This window comes from Megalopta genalis, chromosome 9 (genome assembly GCF_051020955.1).
Source record: "Megalopta genalis isolate 19385.01 chromosome 9, iyMegGena1_principal, whole genome shotgun sequence".
Taxonomy (NCBI): domain Eukaryota; kingdom Metazoa; phylum Arthropoda; class Insecta; order Hymenoptera; family Halictidae; genus Megalopta; species Megalopta genalis.
In genome coordinates this window covers 10,795,360-10,813,665 of record NC_135021.1, presented here as the reverse complement: position 1 = coordinate 10,813,665, position 18,306 = coordinate 10,795,360, and the positions used below count along the sequence as shown (strand labels likewise).

The 18,306-nt window shown below is 42.5% G+C and overlaps 1 protein-coding gene across 9 annotated transcripts in view; it reads left to right on the top strand.

Moving 5' to 3' along the window:
• mam (neurogenic protein mastermind) overlaps nt 1-18,306 on the top strand; it is a 522,803-nt gene that overhangs the window by 482,288 nt on the left and 22,209 nt on the right. For all 9 annotated transcript variants that reach the window (XM_076524424.1, XM_076524423.1, XM_076524422.1 and 6 more), the window contains one exon: nt 12,602-12,925. In XM_076524424.1, the coding sequence (XP_076380539.1) occupies nt 12,602-12,925 (324 nt within the window). The remainder of the gene's footprint in view (nt 1-12,601; nt 12,926-18,306) is intronic.

The window sequence follows — 18,306 nt, the reverse complement described above, 5'->3', positions numbered from 1 at the left end:
GCGACGCGATTCCTCGTGCACGCGTGAGTCACGAAGCTGGCTGGCTGGCTGGCCGTGTGGCCCACGAGTGGCCTACGTGTCCCGCAGCTTCTCGCTTCTGTGCAACACGCTAACGACGATGGATTTATACCCGAGTCGCGTTGCCTCTCGTCTCGTCTCGTCTCGTCTCGTCGCCTCGGCCACGCTCCCGTCCGTTCCGTGTTCCTGCGGCCGCGTAGCCGCATCAGGACGATGGAGATGTCAGCTGGATGCCCGCGCTACCTCTGATCAGAGGCTACATGACGTCCCAGGATGGATCCAGGCCCCGAAACGTTGTTCCTTTCGTCACGACTGTTAGACTCTTTTTATGGCGGAGTCGCGCATTAGCTGCTGGGTTGCTAGCGGTTGTTTTATGTTGTTTTGGATATCGAGATGATGGGATGTTAGGTAGATGTCTGCTAATTTTAATTAGAGGGTATAGAACGGCTAATTGTGGATTTAGGCGATGGTGGCTGCCAAAAATATTGCCCCTTCCACCTCGACATCAAATTTTTCTCATTGTACGGTCGCGTCAATTGCTAGGTTGTTGGCGACTATCTCATATTATCTTAGACATCAGGGCGATGAACATGTCAGCTAGATGTTTGCTACCTCTGACCAGAGGCTATGCGACGGTTGAGTCTGGATTTAGGTGATCGTGGCTGTCAAACGCTGCGTCTTTCGTCTCAAGTATTAAACTTCCTTTATTCTCAGGTCGTGTTATCTGCTGGGTTGCTAGCGGTTGTTTTATGTTGTTTTGGATATCGAGATGATGGAGATGTTAGGTAGATGTCTGCTAATTTTAATTAGAGGGTACAGAACGGCTAATTGTGGATTTAGGCGATGGTGGCTGCCAAAAATATTGCCCCTTCCACCTCGACATCAAATTTTTCTCATTGTACGGTCGCGTCAATTGCTAGGTTGTTGGCGACTATCTCATATTATCTTAGACATCAGGGCGATGAACATGTCAGCTAGATGTTTGCTACCTCTGACCAGAGGCTATGCGACGGTTGAGTCTGGATTTAGGTGATCGTGGCTGTCAAACGCTGCGTCTTTCGTCTCAAGTATTAAACTTCCTTTATTCTCAGGTCGTGTTATCTGCTATGTTGTTAGCGGTTGTTTTCTATTGTTTTGGTCATCAGGATATGATGGAGATCTTAACCGAATGTCGGTTAATTTTGATTAGAGATTGCAGGGCAGTTAAGTTTGGATTTAGGCGATGGTGGCTGGCAAATGTTGCTTCTTTCATCTCGAGTATTAGATCTCCCTTATTTTAGGATTGCATCGATTGCTGGGCGTGAACAAACAAGAACGAAGATCAGTCTCGACCTCGTCGCCGGCCGCCTGTCTGTTGTGTCGACAGTTTAAAGATCGCGGCACAATACCATCTCGGTTTTTCCTGGCGCGTAGCGCGGACATTACGGCCGGCAGCCAGCATCCGGCTGGGGATGTTCACGCGTCGAGGAGCAGAGTGTATCGGTGAACAAAAGGCACGATATTCGCCGGGATTCGCGGAGCAGAGGAGCGATTTTCATGAATCGAGTATTCGAGGGATTTCCAATCACGATACAGCGCAATCAAGCGGCGTTAATGACGCCGCAGCCATTAACGATCCCGGGGCCCTGTTCCTCGAACGATTCCGGCTTGCTCCGCCGCTATGGGCAGAGAGGCTTATCGATCCTCGTTGGTCGGGGGCCAACTGGCATAAACGCCGCGCGTATATCCGCGTGCATCCGCGTCTCTATCTCCTCCCCCCTCTATCTTCCGTCCTCTCTCTCTCTCTCTCTCTCCCTCACTCCCTCTCTCTTTTGCTTTCTTTCTCTTCATTTCTCTCTCTCTCTCTCTCTCTCTCTCCCTCCCTCTCTCTTTTACTTTCTTTCTCTTCATTTCTCTCTCTCTCTCTCTCTATTCAGCTCTCTCTCTCCCTCCCTCTCTCTTTTGCTTTCTTTCTCTTCATTTCTCTCTCTCTCTCTCTCTCTCTCTTCACCTCTCTCTCTCTCTCTCTCTCTCTCCCTCCCTCTCTCTTTTGCTTTCTTTCTCTTCATTTCTCTCTCTCTCTCTCTCTCTTCACCTCTCTCTCTCTCTCTCTCCCTCCCTCCCTTTTTTTCTTTCTTTCTCTTCATTTCTCTCTCTCTCTCTTCACCTCTCTCTCCCTCTCTCCCTCCCTCTCTTTTCTTCTTTCTTTCTCTTCATTTCTCTCTCTCTCTCTCTCTCTCTCTCTCTGTCTCTCTCTGTGCGCTCGCGTTTCGCATAATCGTTGTCTTCCGATGGTGTACAGACCACGGCGCCACTGGAAAACAGGTTACCGAACCTGTTACACGTTTGCGGTAGGTACACCGAGAGAGCACGCGAAATTAGAGGTCGTGTCAGGTATTAATTATTAATTACACGGGCTGTTAGTGCCGTCTAGCGTAATTAATAATAGCCAGTTGAGCCTGTGATTGCGAGTCGCCGCACGGACCGCTATCGATCTCGAAAACCTGCTCTCCGAGGACGGGATGAAAGCCGCTGTGTGTCCGCCGATGCCGATGCCGCTCTCTGCCGTCGCCGTCGCCGTTCCTCGCTCTCTCGCCCTCTTCGCGGCTCAAATGATCGATCCGCACCGGTTTAATTAGGTAAAGACCCGACGAGGACGCCGCGATCCGCCGCGCCGCCGGGAAATCCGAACCGGGGATGCTTTATCGGCCGGTTTTCTATCCGCTTCGCTCTTATCTGAACCGTCCTCGGCTTATTAAATGTTTCGACACCCTTGCAAATAAGCTCGACGCCTTCTTACGGAACCGATTCCACGGGGCGCTTGTTTTTTACTGGGACTCTGCGTGATCGCTGCTCTAATTCAGTACTGAGATATGTCTAAATAATGAAGTTCCAAGAAAAAGACAATTAAAGTTTCATTTTCCTAATAATAAGTTGGTCTTCGAAAGTAATGAAATATTGTTTTCGTTAAGTTGTGCACTAATGTGTATCGTGAAGAATAAATTAAAATAAATAAGAATAAAATAAATAAATTTAATAAAAGAAATCTGCGTAAATATAGATATTTTAATATCTCTCAATATTTATCCAGATACACACAACGAGCCTGGAAATAGAACGGGTGGAATATGGTGATTAATGTTTTTATACTATTTCGTATGAAACAATAGAATATCTCCAAATTACGTTTTTTTTTGTCATATTTAACCCTTTTGGTACCGAGCGAAAGTATCGTACCTATGCGAGTAATACCTGACCAATTTGACGAATTTGCTCAGATTTGGGAACAAGCTCATACAAACCAAAGTAAAAATAATATTTACAAAATTCAAAGAAAAAGCATATTACGAAATAAAGGGAGAATAAAGTAATGTCAATTGTATGTAAATATTTGTTGAGAGAGTCATACGAATAACGTAAATATGAAAAAGAGTGAAATCAATTCTCTTTTTAGAAACAGTTTTTGCACATAAGAAAAATCATCGTTTGACCATATAGCTTTATTATAGATCATCTAGTATGAAGTACAGATATTGCACTTTCAATCATTTGTAACAAAATAGCTGATATCTGATCACGAAACTAAAGGATAATGTCATGATGCACGGCAAACGTCAGAAGGATCTGCTGCAAAACAAGTGAATTGGAGTAGCTAATATAACGTTACTGAAAAAAAATATTATATATATTATATTAATAATTATATATTATATTAATATTATATATATTATATTAATATTATATTAATAATATTATAAATATTTATATTTCGTTATCTGGCTATTGAAAGTGTGTAATATTTACTTATTATTACTCGCACAAATGATTTATTTAGCATCGATGCTCACTAATGCGTACACTAATGCACCTCGAATAGTTAGGCGCTATCGAATACGCAACGATATATCGTCGTTCGGCACTAAAAGGGTTAAAATTGCCAAGTTTCAACTTGGTCACCTTGTTTCGGCGTTGCAGTTTGCAGCGCAATGAAATTCGATGCACTTTAACATGAAAGAAAGGAAAGAAACGTGGCTTCGATTTCGATTGGCTTGTTCATCATCGGTCAAACCTGGCCAAATTTTATCCAAAACTTGTTCTATACTGTAATTTTGTCGATCAGCGTGGAGAGATTTCCCTCAGCTGGCCACCGTGGCGAGTCGAGACGACACGAACGATTTTCCATCGAGCAAGGAAAATTCACGCTCGAGTCCGCGGTAGCATTCCGGGATCCGGCGTTTAACCCTGTCCAACGGCAACATCCCCCGGGTCCCATGGCGGGCCGTGTAGCCATTCGCGAATAAGTGCATCGAACGCGGCGAATGCATTAACCGCCGGGATCTTCCCACGCCAACAATGAGAGGAACAAGACGGGGATAAAGTGAACGTCAGAGAACGGTGTCTCGGGTAGTGTTAAAGTGTCCGGCCGTCCCATAGAAGGCTACCGGTCGACGTTCGTCTCGCCATATTAGTATTCCGGGTCCGAGCGAGCGAGTCCCGGTCCACGGAAGAAGCTCCCTTTCTATCTCTCACTCGCTCTATTGCTCTCTCTCTCTCTCTCTCTCTCTCTCTCTCGCTCTATTTCTCTCTTTTTCTCCCGCTCTATTGTTCTCTCTCTCTCTCTCTCTCTCTCGATCTCTCTCTGGGCCAGCTACCTCGCCAAAACTTACGGCAACCCTCTTGAACGGGAGATAACAAGACACGTGCTATGCAGATGTCGCGGACCCGCAGCTTCCCGCGGGACGCGCCGCGCCTCGTCGCCGTGATTTAGGCTAATTATGCGCGAGACCCGACCAGCTCGCTCCTTCAGGCGTCATAACTAAACGGCCCGACCCAGCCAAACACGTAACTCGCCCCCGCGAGCGCACGCGGCGCACTCTATGCGCGTTACGTGCTCCGCTTTCGGTTCACCTGGCTCCGGCGCGGTCATTATGCGAGCAAAGTGTTCCGCCGAGCAACCTACCGATTCGATAAATACCGAAAGTCTCCGAGCTCCAGAAAATCTCGGGAACGCGGCGCTTGAAATGACTCCGAAGGAGATCGGGGTCTGGTCGGGCCTGGTCACAAAACTAGCTCGCAGGTCGATTATGTTAGCGTTCGCTGCAGTATCTCGGTTAGATCCTGTTCTTTGGAATGCTGGCTATTTTGTAATGAGATGTTAGAGCATGATGTCATGTGGATTATTTTCGGAAAAGCGTATCTTATTTTTCTGTGGATCCAAAACTATTTATATGTAAAGGAGAATCTTCCGAAATGTTCTTCTACATAATAATCACGAACGATGTTATTGTAATATATTTGGTCATAATATATTATAGTAATTTCTCCCAGAAATGTTCGGAGGTCGGAATTGAAACCGGCAGATCTGAGAATACTAAGTCGCGATTCTTCGAGTCTCGCGATTTTTTTTATAGAAACTCGGGACAGTTGGCATGAAAAGGCAGCGGTCAGCATGCCAGTGTATATTAATACGAATACGTAGTAATGCTAGAATAAAAACGATGACTTAACTTTTTTATTTCTAATTTTTTGCCACCATTCGAAGGTAATTCGGAAGCCACACAGCTCAATTCGAAGGCAATTCGGAGAACACATAACGTGATTCGGAGGCAATTCGGAAATCACATGCCACGATTCGAAGACAATTCGAAAGCCATATGACATGATTCGAAAGCAATTCGGAGACCAGATGACATAATTTGAAAGCAATTTGGAGACCACATGACACGATTAGAAGGCAATTCGGAGGCCACATGCCACGATTCGAAGGCAATTCGGAGGCCACGTGCCACGATTCGAAGGCAATTCGGCGGCCACGTAACACGATTTGAAGGCAATTTGGAGGTCACATGCAACGATTCGAAGGCAATTCGGATGAAAAATTACTGTATTTCGATTAGATCCTGCTCTTTGGAATGCTGACTATTTTGTTCTGAGACGTTAGAGCAAGATGTCACCGGGATAATTTTGGAAAGAAGTGCATCTAATGTTTCTATAGATCCAAAACTTTTTAATGCGTTAGTTGTCGCTAAACTTTGCCTGTGCACTTCTTGGTGACCGCGTTATGTCGAAGAAAAGCTTCGAAATATTCTTCTACATAATAATGACGAAATATATTATTGTAATATATTTGCTCATAATACATTATATTGAAATGTATTTAGTCATAATTTATATTCGAATGTATTTAATGTATATATTAATATATATTCTAATGTATTTAATCATAACATATTGTATTGTATTGTATTTAATCATAATACATTATACTGCAATTATTATATTATATATTTCAACTATTAGTCATAATTGGACTCCGGACTTTATGCATTTATGGCAAAAATGAATAGATACAATTTTAAAAAGTTGTCACGATTAAAAGAATCTGGGAATGCTGATATATGTATAAATCCGAACTCATAAGAATGTTTAAAGGAAAATAAAAAGTTGCGTTTGTCTTCCGTGTCTCGTAATTGATGAAAACAATTATTATGATGAAGGTGATTTTATCTAGTCATTCATTCATAGTGAATAGCTTGTGTAAAGCGTTCGTGTTACAATCGTGGTTTAACTGCAGATATTTGTCTGTAAATATACAGAAGTGAACAAATATGAAAGTGAACAATATAGTCGAGTACTATGTATGCGATACTATTACTGGCTGTGTTTTGACGATCTATATTGCTATTCTAATTAACAATTTGGTCAGATAAATCCTTAGTTCGAATTACAGATAAATTTATATCAATCAAATGTTTACTGTTTTCTGCTGTTCTCTTTTTTAAATGCATGACTAGATTTACGGAACCCGTCAAAATGACGGGTCACTAATTTTTTAATTTACGTTTAATCATCTCGTAAAGATACATTTATGAGTTATTTATTCAATTTATATGTCACTTACGGCAAATGTTACAATAACACTTGTCAAAAATCTGAATAAATGTCTTATTGTTACTTTTATAAACTAATATAAAACAGCTGTTTTTTGCGCTCTGTAAATCTAGTGTTAAAAAGCGTAAAGTAGTCGTCGCTAAGTAACTCGTTAACAGGCCCAATATAGACATTCCCGAGCAATTTGCCAATTTACGTTTTTTTCGTCTGGCCTCGCGGACGGATTAGCAGTCGGCATTGTTTGCCGTGTAATTCGTGGTCGAAGAATGATCGTAGGCAGGCCGTATTAGCATCGAGACGCCGGGAAACAAAGGCCTCGTCCCGTTCTCGCCGGCAACTGAATTTCTATCGCGAACCCGTCGAATAATAAGAGGTCTCGCGACGGCGACGTCGCGTTCTCCTCCTCGGCCTCGGACCACTTATTGGTCGTCTCCGTTCGCCTCCCGTCCCTTTGTTCGTACGCGCCGTATGGAGATCGCCTGGAGAATCTGTTGTACCTCGTCACCGCGTTATTATAGCGAAACGACTTATGACCGGCGCGCCGCGTCCGTGTTCCGAAGTGTCACAAGGTCTCGGATCGTGCGCGCACTCTGCGTAATCGAGCCAAGCCTCGATCGTCTCCTATAGATACGAAATTTTCAGTCGGTTCGATGCTAAATATATCGATCGGAGCCGGTCGCCTCGAATATCAATGACGCAGCCGTATCTGTGAATCGTCGAAGTGCTTCGGTGATCTGTTTTCGCAATTTCACGGACGCGTCCGATTGCGAGACTGCGAAGTTTTTTTTTACCAGGGACGGGTCGAAAATTGATTTTTGGAATCGCGAAAGTCGAATCGGCAACTCGGAACGCTTGTTGTTTCTCGTTTTTCTGTTTCGAAGGTGTATCTATTTTGTCAGTAACTGAAATCTCGACGATTTCATTTCAGAGAATCCAACTATTTATCGAATATAATTAGGCGAGAAATTAAATGTAGTTACGATTGAATTTTTTAGTTTCATCTTACAACTTAAACGATTGTGATAGATCGGTGAAATCGTGTCAATTATAAAAAGTGTCTTAAGAGTCTAAACGCAAACACAATTGGACTTATAAATAGTTCAGTTTGAAAAATAAAACAAGTGCGAGTGTACGTACAATTAGATAATCGTATTAATAATATTAATAAAGACTAATAGATATTAATCATAATCTTAGTGTATGTACAATTAGATAATTGTATCGAATGGACTAATAGATATTAGTCTTTATTAATGCTACAATTTATTAATACAATTATCTATTGGACTTATTAATCTGACTGTCGTGCACGTTTTTGTACGATAAAGTGACATTGTCGCGAGAAGAATGAAACGAGCAATTAATTCAATATACTTGAAAGTGAGATATCGAGTGCTAATAGAAGAAACGATGTACTAGAATGTTCAAATAATAATACCGAACTTTTTGGTCCTCGGTAACTGTTGCCAGTTTTTGAGTGATCCAGCACGACAGACGTGATCCGCATAGGAAATGTGACAGCGGATGATTAAGATTAGGTTGTTCGTGCTATCAATCTTTAACCTATTTCGCGGCTGTCGCTCTAGATGGATACAGCTACTCTTCTACCGCGATTTCTACAGGATCATTAACAAAGTTGCATATCTGCATCCTTCGCGGCAGTTTCTACATGTCCGCGAATGCGATAATTGCGCCGTTCGTCTAATTTTATCCGGGTATTCGCGTTCCACCGTCAGGCATAACGACCGTGTTCGCAAAAACGTTTTCCAACGGGGATCAGCCGTCGGGTTGTTCAAAATCTCGTAATGGCATGCTAATAAGCGGGAAATAGACGGCCGCGCGTGTATGCAAACTAGCTTTCCAATTCAAAAACAGTCGGAATGCGGTCCACGGTGTCCATATCGCGGCACTTTCTACCGGTTTATGCACTGCTGCAACGATTCTTGTTCGCCGAAGCCGAGGTAATCTCAGCCGCGTGTGGCAAGATCTAGTAAATCAGCATTTGTAATGACGGAAGAAAAACCTCCGGGAACAGGACCGGGAGAAAGTCGATGGAATCATTCGGCAAGCCGATGTCACTAGCGGGATGCGACTTGCGAAATAGTCTCGGCATCGGCCATTTTTCCTTCATACCTCGAAGCTGAAACTCAAACTGACCGCTATTATCGGCCACGCTACTCAAGGGATGAACTAATATCTTCGTGTAGTAAAATCTTCGATTTGTAGTTTCGTGAATGATGAATAATTTTTGTCAGATGTACAGGATGTCCCATAAAGGGACAATTCCCCGGAAAGGAATAATTCCTGAGGTCATTCGAAGAAACCTTTTCCTTAGCGAAAATGCAACCCGCGGCTTTGCTTACGAGTTATTAACGAAAAACAATGACCAATAAGAGGCGACCGAGTCAATGAGTGAAACTGAGCTTCGGCCGCCCATTGGCTCGGCCGACTTGCGCCAGCTGATCTCGCCTCTCATTGGTCACTATTTTTCGTTCGTAACTCGTAAACAAAGCCGCAGATTGCATTTTCGCTGAGGAAAAAGTTACTTTAACCCTTTGCCCTACAACCATGTCTGAATCCAGAAATGACGTGGCCAAAAAATCGGGCCAGAAATGATTATCACGTCTGAGAGACGTGGCCAAAAAATCGGGCCAGAAATGGTTATCATGTCTGATAGACGTGGTCAAAAAATCGGGCCAGAAATAAGAGTCGTGGTGCGCCAGACAGGCCAAATATAAACATAACTGATTAGGCTCGTGTTAGACTAACGGATGCGTGTTTTGTGGTTTTTTGTTCTTCGTCATTTAATTGTTTGATTAGTAAATAAAGCAGGTGGCGCAGGAACCAGCTTGACGCATGCTGCGATATTTTTGCGATCTTTAATTGTTTACAGCTCATACGAAGGTGAATCGATTTCGGTGAAATTTTTAACATACATATAACTTACCGAGATCTACAAAACAAATTTTTTAAATCTTCATTGTGGGCTCAGATAAAAAAGTTAAGAAGCAAGAGTTTTTTAGTTTCATTTGTCATTCTGAACAATAGCAACCTTTAAAAAAGTTATTGCGTTTTGAAAATGTCCGAATATTAACGGAAGTCACTGTATTTACATTACATAACAAGTTCGCGATTGTCACTTTAGACGTTTCGTGAAATCGTGAAAGGACTCGACGAGTAACCGATATCCTTGTTGTTTATGGCACAAGTTCTTGAAACTTAAATCGTAGAGCAAAGGGTTAAATGAACTCAGAAATTACCCTTTTCCGGCTGTTAACGTAGTTGTGGAACACCCTGTATAATTGTATAATATATATATACTTTTTAATTACTTTAGCATTTATTTATTGTCATATTGTCAAAATAGTTAAAAATTATTACAATTATCAGAGTGTGTAAATTGTATTGATCAAGGAACAGAGAAAAATGATGAATCTTGAAAGAATTATTAAATCAACAAAATTGCCGTAAGTTAAAATTTTCAAATAAAATAGTTAGTTAATAGTTTTCAAATAAAATAGTTACAAATTACTAGAATTATTAAAGTGTGTAAATTGTATTGAACAAGGAACAGAGATAAATGACGAACTTTGAAACAATTATTAAATCAACAAAATGTTATATATATAATAATAAATATATATTAATATTATGTAATACAATAATATAAAATATATATATAAATACAATTAAAATGTTAAAATAAAATAATTAAAACTTACTACAACCATCAGAATGCGTAAATTGTATTGAACAAAGAACAGAGAAAACTGATGAACTACGAAAGGATTATAAAATCAACAGAAAATTGCCCTACAGTTCAAATCTTAAAATAAAATAGATCGGGTACCCGGTGCCAAACAACCGTAAAAACTTTGGTTGCCCGCACAAGGGTCGAAGTCGCGCGGTTTCATTGAAAAGTTCCAAAACGCCCTTAACGACGTCGCCGCTTCGGTCTCATTTGGACCCTAAACGCGACATCCCCGACACGCGTAGGCAGTCGCGCCGCTGGAAGGGTAGCTGCTGAACCAGGTAGGGTAAGCGGAAGCTCGTACTAGATTACCGCGGCTCGATTGCCAGGGTCAAGAGTCATCGAAGCCGTACAGTTCTCGTCCAGGTCGTGCGCGCGGTGCCCTTTCCCACCCCCGGCGATCCACCGGCCCACCGTCCGACGAGATATATGAAGAACGGTAGCCATTTTGTATCAGTAGGCAACGATACCGGCCGACGACAGGACAATAGTCGCCACTTGTCCGCCGGTTTTTTGCCGCAATCGAAATTCCAGGCCGCCTGCAGCGTCGCACCGGCGATATCTGTTGTTGCTGCAAGCGCCGCTCGATCCGATCTACCTTCGACCATGGATCATACCTAACAGAGCGAATCATATCGCCGCACTGCGGCCGTGGGCCGAGCCTGGACAATTGGTGCATCGTGGCTGTGAGAGACCGGAGGCTGCACGCTCCGCGTTGTTAGGGGTGTGGAAGGATGTTAGCGTCATGGGGAACACACGGGAACGGTAGATAGATCGGCTGTGGATGAAATGAATTTTATTTGCAGTCGTTTATACCGGGTGCTCTCGGGAGGGAACCTTTCTTTTAGCGGCCTTGAATACGCCGGTTCTGGAGCTTTGTTCTCTCATTGGTGCGAGATAGAAAAGATGCTTGCTTCCCGAGATATTGTTGCTAATACTTCATATCATTTATTATACCATATTTTGTCGACGAATGACATAAGAATGCACCACTAAAAATTATCGTATCGTGTTTCAAAATAATTTTAATATCGTCTAATTTGGTTATATTTAACACCAGAACTACCAAAGCAGTCAAGATGACTGTTCTTTAATTTTTTGTTTTACAGTTCTTAACATTATATATTATTATTACAATTAAAATGTTAAAATAAAATAGTTAAAACCTACTGCAATCGTCAGAGTGCGTAAATTGTATTGAACAGAGAACAGAGAAAACGGATGAACTTCGAAAGAATTATAAAATTAACAAAATTGCCGTACAGTTAAAATTATCAAATAAAATAGTTACAAATTATTACAATCATTATTATTATATACATATTACATACATACATATTACATTATATATTAACATTATATATATATATATATATATAACACTATAACATTATGAAAATGTTTCCATGAGAAATTTTTAGACAAACTTCTTTAATACTATAAAGTCTAAATAAATCCAATATTGTCAAGGTTATAAAAGAGAGAATATTTATCATGTTTAAAACACGGTAGTTCCAGTGTTAAAAAACATTGCTAAAAATTGTCATATCATGTTCCAAAATACTTTTAATATCATCAAATTAGTTACTTAAAAGAAACTGTTAAAAAATGTGACTATTGCACGAGTCACAAAATTTCATATGTATAAAATGTGTAGAAAATGAAAATACTGTAAATTAGAGAAACTATTTTCGATTCTGAGTAAAAATGGCTCCGACTGTAAAGGGTTAAAACAGCGGAAATATGAAAAGAAACTAAGAATGTTAAAGCACCAATTTGGGCTTATTGAAATTATGAAAAGAAGAAAAAAGAACTCGTGCTTACATTGAACTGTTTGCTATGTACATTCAACTTTTCGCTATTTACATTCAGCATTTCGCTATGTACATTCAACTTTTCGCTATGTACATTCAACTTTTCGCTATGCGCACAATATTAACGAAGGATGCGTCTCTGTTACAGGTGTCCGCAGGCCAGCACATGCAGCTAACGGGAGATCTGAAGGTGTCGGTGGCGGCTCAGCAGGGCATGTACTTCACCCAACAGCAGACGCCGAACCAATCTGGTCCCGGTGGTCAGAACGACACCTACTGTTCGGTCTCGCAGTCGCAGACCATCAACTTCACGCAACAAAGTCTGAGACGCACAGCGGCGGGCGGCGTTCCTCAGCCTGCGGGAGCGGCAGGGCCTCGCAGCCATCCGCAGCAAGTGCCGCCGAATCAAGTGGACCAACATCAGCACGCGAAGATCATCCAGCAGCAGCAGCAGTTGATGCGCGCACAGCAGGTACGTGTGCCCTCGGCCGTCTTTTTCCCCGAAAACGATCGATCGGGACCCGGCCGCGTTTGCCCGTGAACAGGGGCCGGTGGTTTACGGTTCAATTACCTAATAGCGGTGAACGATTGTTATCCGCGGCTAATAGAAACGGTATTTAACCGGGACTGGGAAACAGTCGGCCCGCTTAATCCAAGCAATTTCCGCGTTCGCGGTTATGCATTCAAGCTGCGTAGATGGAACTCCGACGACCTTTCGGACAGCCTTGCCTCGAAATTGATTTTCCTGGTCTCCTCGTTTTGCATTGTATTTCGGGCTACGGTAATTTCTCTCGCATTGTCTCCCAGCTTGGGGAACGAAAAACGACGGCTTGGGAAGAGGTTACGTCAAAATCATGTCAAGGCTCGTTTTTGTGGTTGCCGATCATCAACAACTGTATAAACGAGCCGCGAGCCTCGAATACAGTAATGTTTCTCGGAAATGCCAAATTTCGGGTTGCTGCGAATTTCCTTACGCTAGCAATTTCCCTATATAATTTATTGCTACGTCGATGCTAAGGGTCTAATGGCCTGTTGGGTATGAATCAGGTAAGAAAAACCGCGGAGCTACAAGGTACAGTCAATTCTCCCTAATTGACGCTCGGATTGTACACAAAAGTGGAGAATTTCGGAAGAGAAGTTACGATTATTCGAGCCTTGCAGCTCGTTTTTATAGTTACCGATTGCCAACGATTATAAAAATGAGGTGCAAGCATCGAATGATCGTGTCTCCCCTTCTCAAATTGTCTATTTTTGTGAACAGTCTGAGCGTCAATTAGGGAGAATTTACTGTACGTGGCAGGTACTAAGTACGTGGCCGTCGAATCGTGGCATGTGGCCTCCGAATTGCCTTCGAATCGTGTCATGTGGCCTCCGAATTACCTTCTAATCGTGTCATGTGGTCTCCAAATTGCTTTCAAATTGTGTCATCTGGTCTCCGAATTGCTTTCGAATCATGTCATATGGCTTTCGAATTGTCTTCGAATTGTGGCATGTGATTTCCGAATTGCCTTCTAATCGTGTCATGTGGTCTCCAAATTGCTTTCAAATTGTGTCATCTGGTCTCCGAATTGCTTTCGAATCATGTCATATGGCTTTCGAATTGTCTTCGAATCATGGCATGTGATTTCCGAATTGCCTTCTAATCGTGTCATGTGGTCTCCAAATTGCTTTCAAATTGTGTCATCTGGTCTCCGAATTGCTTTCGAATCATGTCATATGGCTTTCGAATTGTCTTCGAATCGTGGCATGTGATTTCCGAATTGCCTCCGAATCACTTTATGTGTTCTCCGAATTGCCTTCGAATCGAGCTGCGTGGCTTCCGAATTACCTTCGAATGGTGGCAAAAAATTAGAAATAAAAAAGTTAAGTCATCGTTTTTATTCTAGCATTACTATGTATTCGTATTAATATACACTGGGATGCTAGCCACTGCCTTTTTTTGCCGACTGCCCCGAGTTTCTATAAAAACTAGTCGGGATGCTCGAAGAATCGCGACTTAGTATTCTCAGATCTGCCGGTTTTAATTCCGTCTTTCGAACATTTCTGGGAGAAATTACTGTAATAGCGTGTATTCTATTTTTGCTTCCAAGCTGAGGGAAAATATGAGGAGAAATTATTGTATTTCAATAGCTGTGTCGTTAAGACAGGAGGGGAGAACCATGAATGGGACATTATTGCAAATATTGTGAATCTTACTATGATAAAATTATACCTGTTTTGCAATTACGCTGCTGGAAATATTTATTATTCTGTACAAATAAATATCGGGGCTTGGAATGAATCAGATTTCGAAAGGACGCTTAGAAGTACTTTAATGTTACGAAGATTAGAACCTTTTATAAGTAGCACGTAAATCTTGGAAATCAGGATTCTGTAACAGTTTTAAGTAATGTTATACAATATAGTACTTATAATTGAATTTTATTCATCGAATTTACAACTATTTAGAAATAATATTTCGTTTGCAATACTTGATTTCTTTCTGACGATACAGAAGTGGCCATTATGCATAGATGTACATGTGAAATTTTTGATAAAATGAGGACTAGATGAATTGTTACGCCAAAGTGTATTGCTGAAAACAATTATAGCACAGACATATTTTTGATGTAAATTGGCCAACTTCGACTGACAATAACTCCGCGAAAAATTAACGTAGGATGATGGTGTTTTTTTCACAAATTAAAGCTTGAAATCTCTACTTAAAAACAATATATCTCGATTTGAGTGTTATTGCCGCAATTAACTCATATAATAAATAAACAACTCAGAAATATATCTTTAACATTTCAAAATTGTTAATTGTGTTAACAATTTCGCTATCACGAAAGTTACGCGAACATTTCTTACATGGCACGATTCTGTCGATCGCAACTGTCCCGAAGAGCGCCCGAAAAAATCACAAATGACATCGACGTATCGCGAAAAACTGAAATCCTGCTCGTACAATCGCCCGACTCATCGTTCTCGGGAATATCGACGTTCCTTTTTCGTTACGTCGAAGAAATTCTTCTGGAACATGCTCGGACACAATGTCGACCATGCTGCAATTCAGAAAACATTTCTGAAATGATTTTGTGGAGCGTGGAGACTGTCAAGGATTGCGGATAAGCGATCGACAGTGTTGCACCAAGCATAAACGTTTCACGGTTTAACAATTTCCAAGTCCGCGGCGATCACGCAACGACTCTCTCTCTCTCTCTCTTCTTGGCTGTCTGCAGAGCTGGTGTACCGATTACACGATTCGTTTGGTAGCAAGATGGGCGACGGCGAGACGCGGGACGAATTGTTCGGAACCCGTTCTCGGTTCGTTGAAATCGACGCCGCGTTCGGTGCAAACGACCCCGCATCCCGGAAAAGTTCCTCCGCGACGCTTACGGCCGATCGGGATCGGCCGATTATCAAACAGTAGAAAGGATCGCGATATCGTCGCCCGGCGCATTATCCGAAACATTAAGCCCGTATCCGCCGCGCCGGTTCAGTCGTTCCACGTTCTCTCTTTCTCTCCGTCTCTCTCTTGCTCTCTCATACTCTCTCTTCTTTCCTCGCCGCGATGCACTCGTGTGCAACAGGTATCGCAGCTCCTTTGCAACTTCTGTTCCATCGTGCTGAAAGAACCCCGGCGCAAATAGGACGAGCTCCTTCCTCCGTGCAACGGCCACCCGGCCCGGCCCGACCCGGCCCGCCGCGGAACAATGAATGGAAACTTTTTCTTGTAACCGGGAAATCTGCGCTCGCGTGCACTTCCGCCGGATGATACGACGTTGAATAATATTTCCATGCAGCTGTCTTCGCTTTCTTTCCATGCGATACCGCCGTCCGCGATCCGAACCGCTCCTCCGATCGTATCGATTGTTCTACGATCGCGACCGGTTGCCGCGATTTTCTCCAATGGATGTAACGATGCCGCGATTTTATTCAACGCGTGTAACGTTGCAGTGATTTTGCGGAATGAATTTGAATCGTTGCTACAATCTCGTGCAATGGATGCAACGTTGCTGCGATTTTGTTCGATGGATGTAACGTTGTTGCAATCTTGTGAAACGAAAGCAACGTTGCTGCGATATTGTGCAATGGATGCATTTTGGAACGAATTTGTTCAACGGATGCACTGTTGCAATTTTGTACAATGAATGCATTGCTGCAACTTTGTTCAACGGGCGCACCGATGCAGCCTTATCCCATAGACGCATCGCTGCAACCTCGTTCAATTGATGCTTCATCGCAACTTCGTTCAATACATGCGTCGTCGCAACTTTGTTCAATGGACGCGTATTTTCAGTTTTGTTCAATCGATGCATTGTTGCAATTTTGTCCAACCGACAAATCGTTGCAACTACGTTTAATGCGTCCACTACTGCAATTTTGTTCGATCGATGCATCGCTGCAACCTCGTTCAATTGATGCTTCATCGCAACTTCGTTCAATACATGCGTCGTCGCAACTTTGTTCAATGGACGCGTATTTTCAGTTTTGTTCAATCGATGCATTGTTGCAATTTTGTCCAACCGACGAATCGTTGTAACTACGTTTAATGCGTCCATTACTGCAATTTTGTTCGATCGCTGCATCGCTGCAACTTTGTTCAATGTGCGCATCGTTACAACTTTATTCAGTGGATGCACCCTTGCAGCTTTGTTGAACACGCGCATCATAGCAACTTTGTTTAATGAGTGTATTATTGCAACTTGAATGAGCGTATGCAATGTCGCAACCTTGTTCGATCGGTGTGTCGCAGCAACTTTGCTCGAGGTGCGAATTATTACGATTTTGTTCAGTGGATTCATCGTTGCAACTTTGATGAATGCGTGCATCATTGCAATTTTGTTTCATGCGTGCACTGTTGCAACTTGATTCAGCGTTTGCAACGTCACAACTTTGTTCAACCGATGCGTCACTGCAACTTTGTTCAATGTGTGCATCGTTACGATTTTGCTCAGTGGATGCATCGTTGCAACATTGCTCAATGTGCACAACATTGCAACTTTGCCAAAGGTGCGCAACGTTGTAACCTCGTTGGATGTGTGCATTGTTGCAACTTTGTTCAGTGGATGCATCGTTGCAACTTTGCTCAGTGGGTGCATCGTTGCAACTTTGTTCAGTGGATGCATCGTTGCAACAAATTTGTTCAATTATAACAATGTTATGTAACGAAATTACTTTTGCAACAGCCCAATATTCTTGTTACACCCTGTACAGCAGAGTTGATTGTCGGTGGAATCGTTTAATCAATTATTTCCACCGTTTCGTGCGTATGTATTGCGTGTCGACTGACACCGTTTAGGGTTCGCGATCTTCATCGGCTCGTAAACTCTTCGCTGCCCTTTGTTCCCGCGTATGCACACACGTGCGGCGGAATAATGTTTTGTATCGCGAGAGCGGCGCGCCGTTCCAGATTGCTCCGGGAATAATGTGACACGGACAACTTTGCAATCAGTCAACATTTGCATGCGATCATTTACATCTTGTCCGGCCGGGTATTCTTCATCTTTTATGCATTCCCGATTAGCATCCGAAGAAACTGTGTCCGCGAGCTCCAATTACCGACCCCGAGTCCACCTTCTCTGCGAATCGTACCTACGAACCGTGTTCCCTTCACTCTGACAGTCAGGTGTCATCACGAAAATTCCGTTGCGGTTTAAGCACTCGAAAGCGTTGCAGTCTCACACGTTTCGATGGCAAGAAAGAAATGAAAATTCTTCTGAATTTGAAATTTTGGTATTTCTATCTTCGTGACGGTCTTACGAACATTATAGTGTGAGTTATTGTTAATTAAATTGAAGATTCAGTCACTGTGAATCTCTGTAGGTTTGCTGAAGTATTTTATGTCCCATGTGTCCACAGTTCTGTACA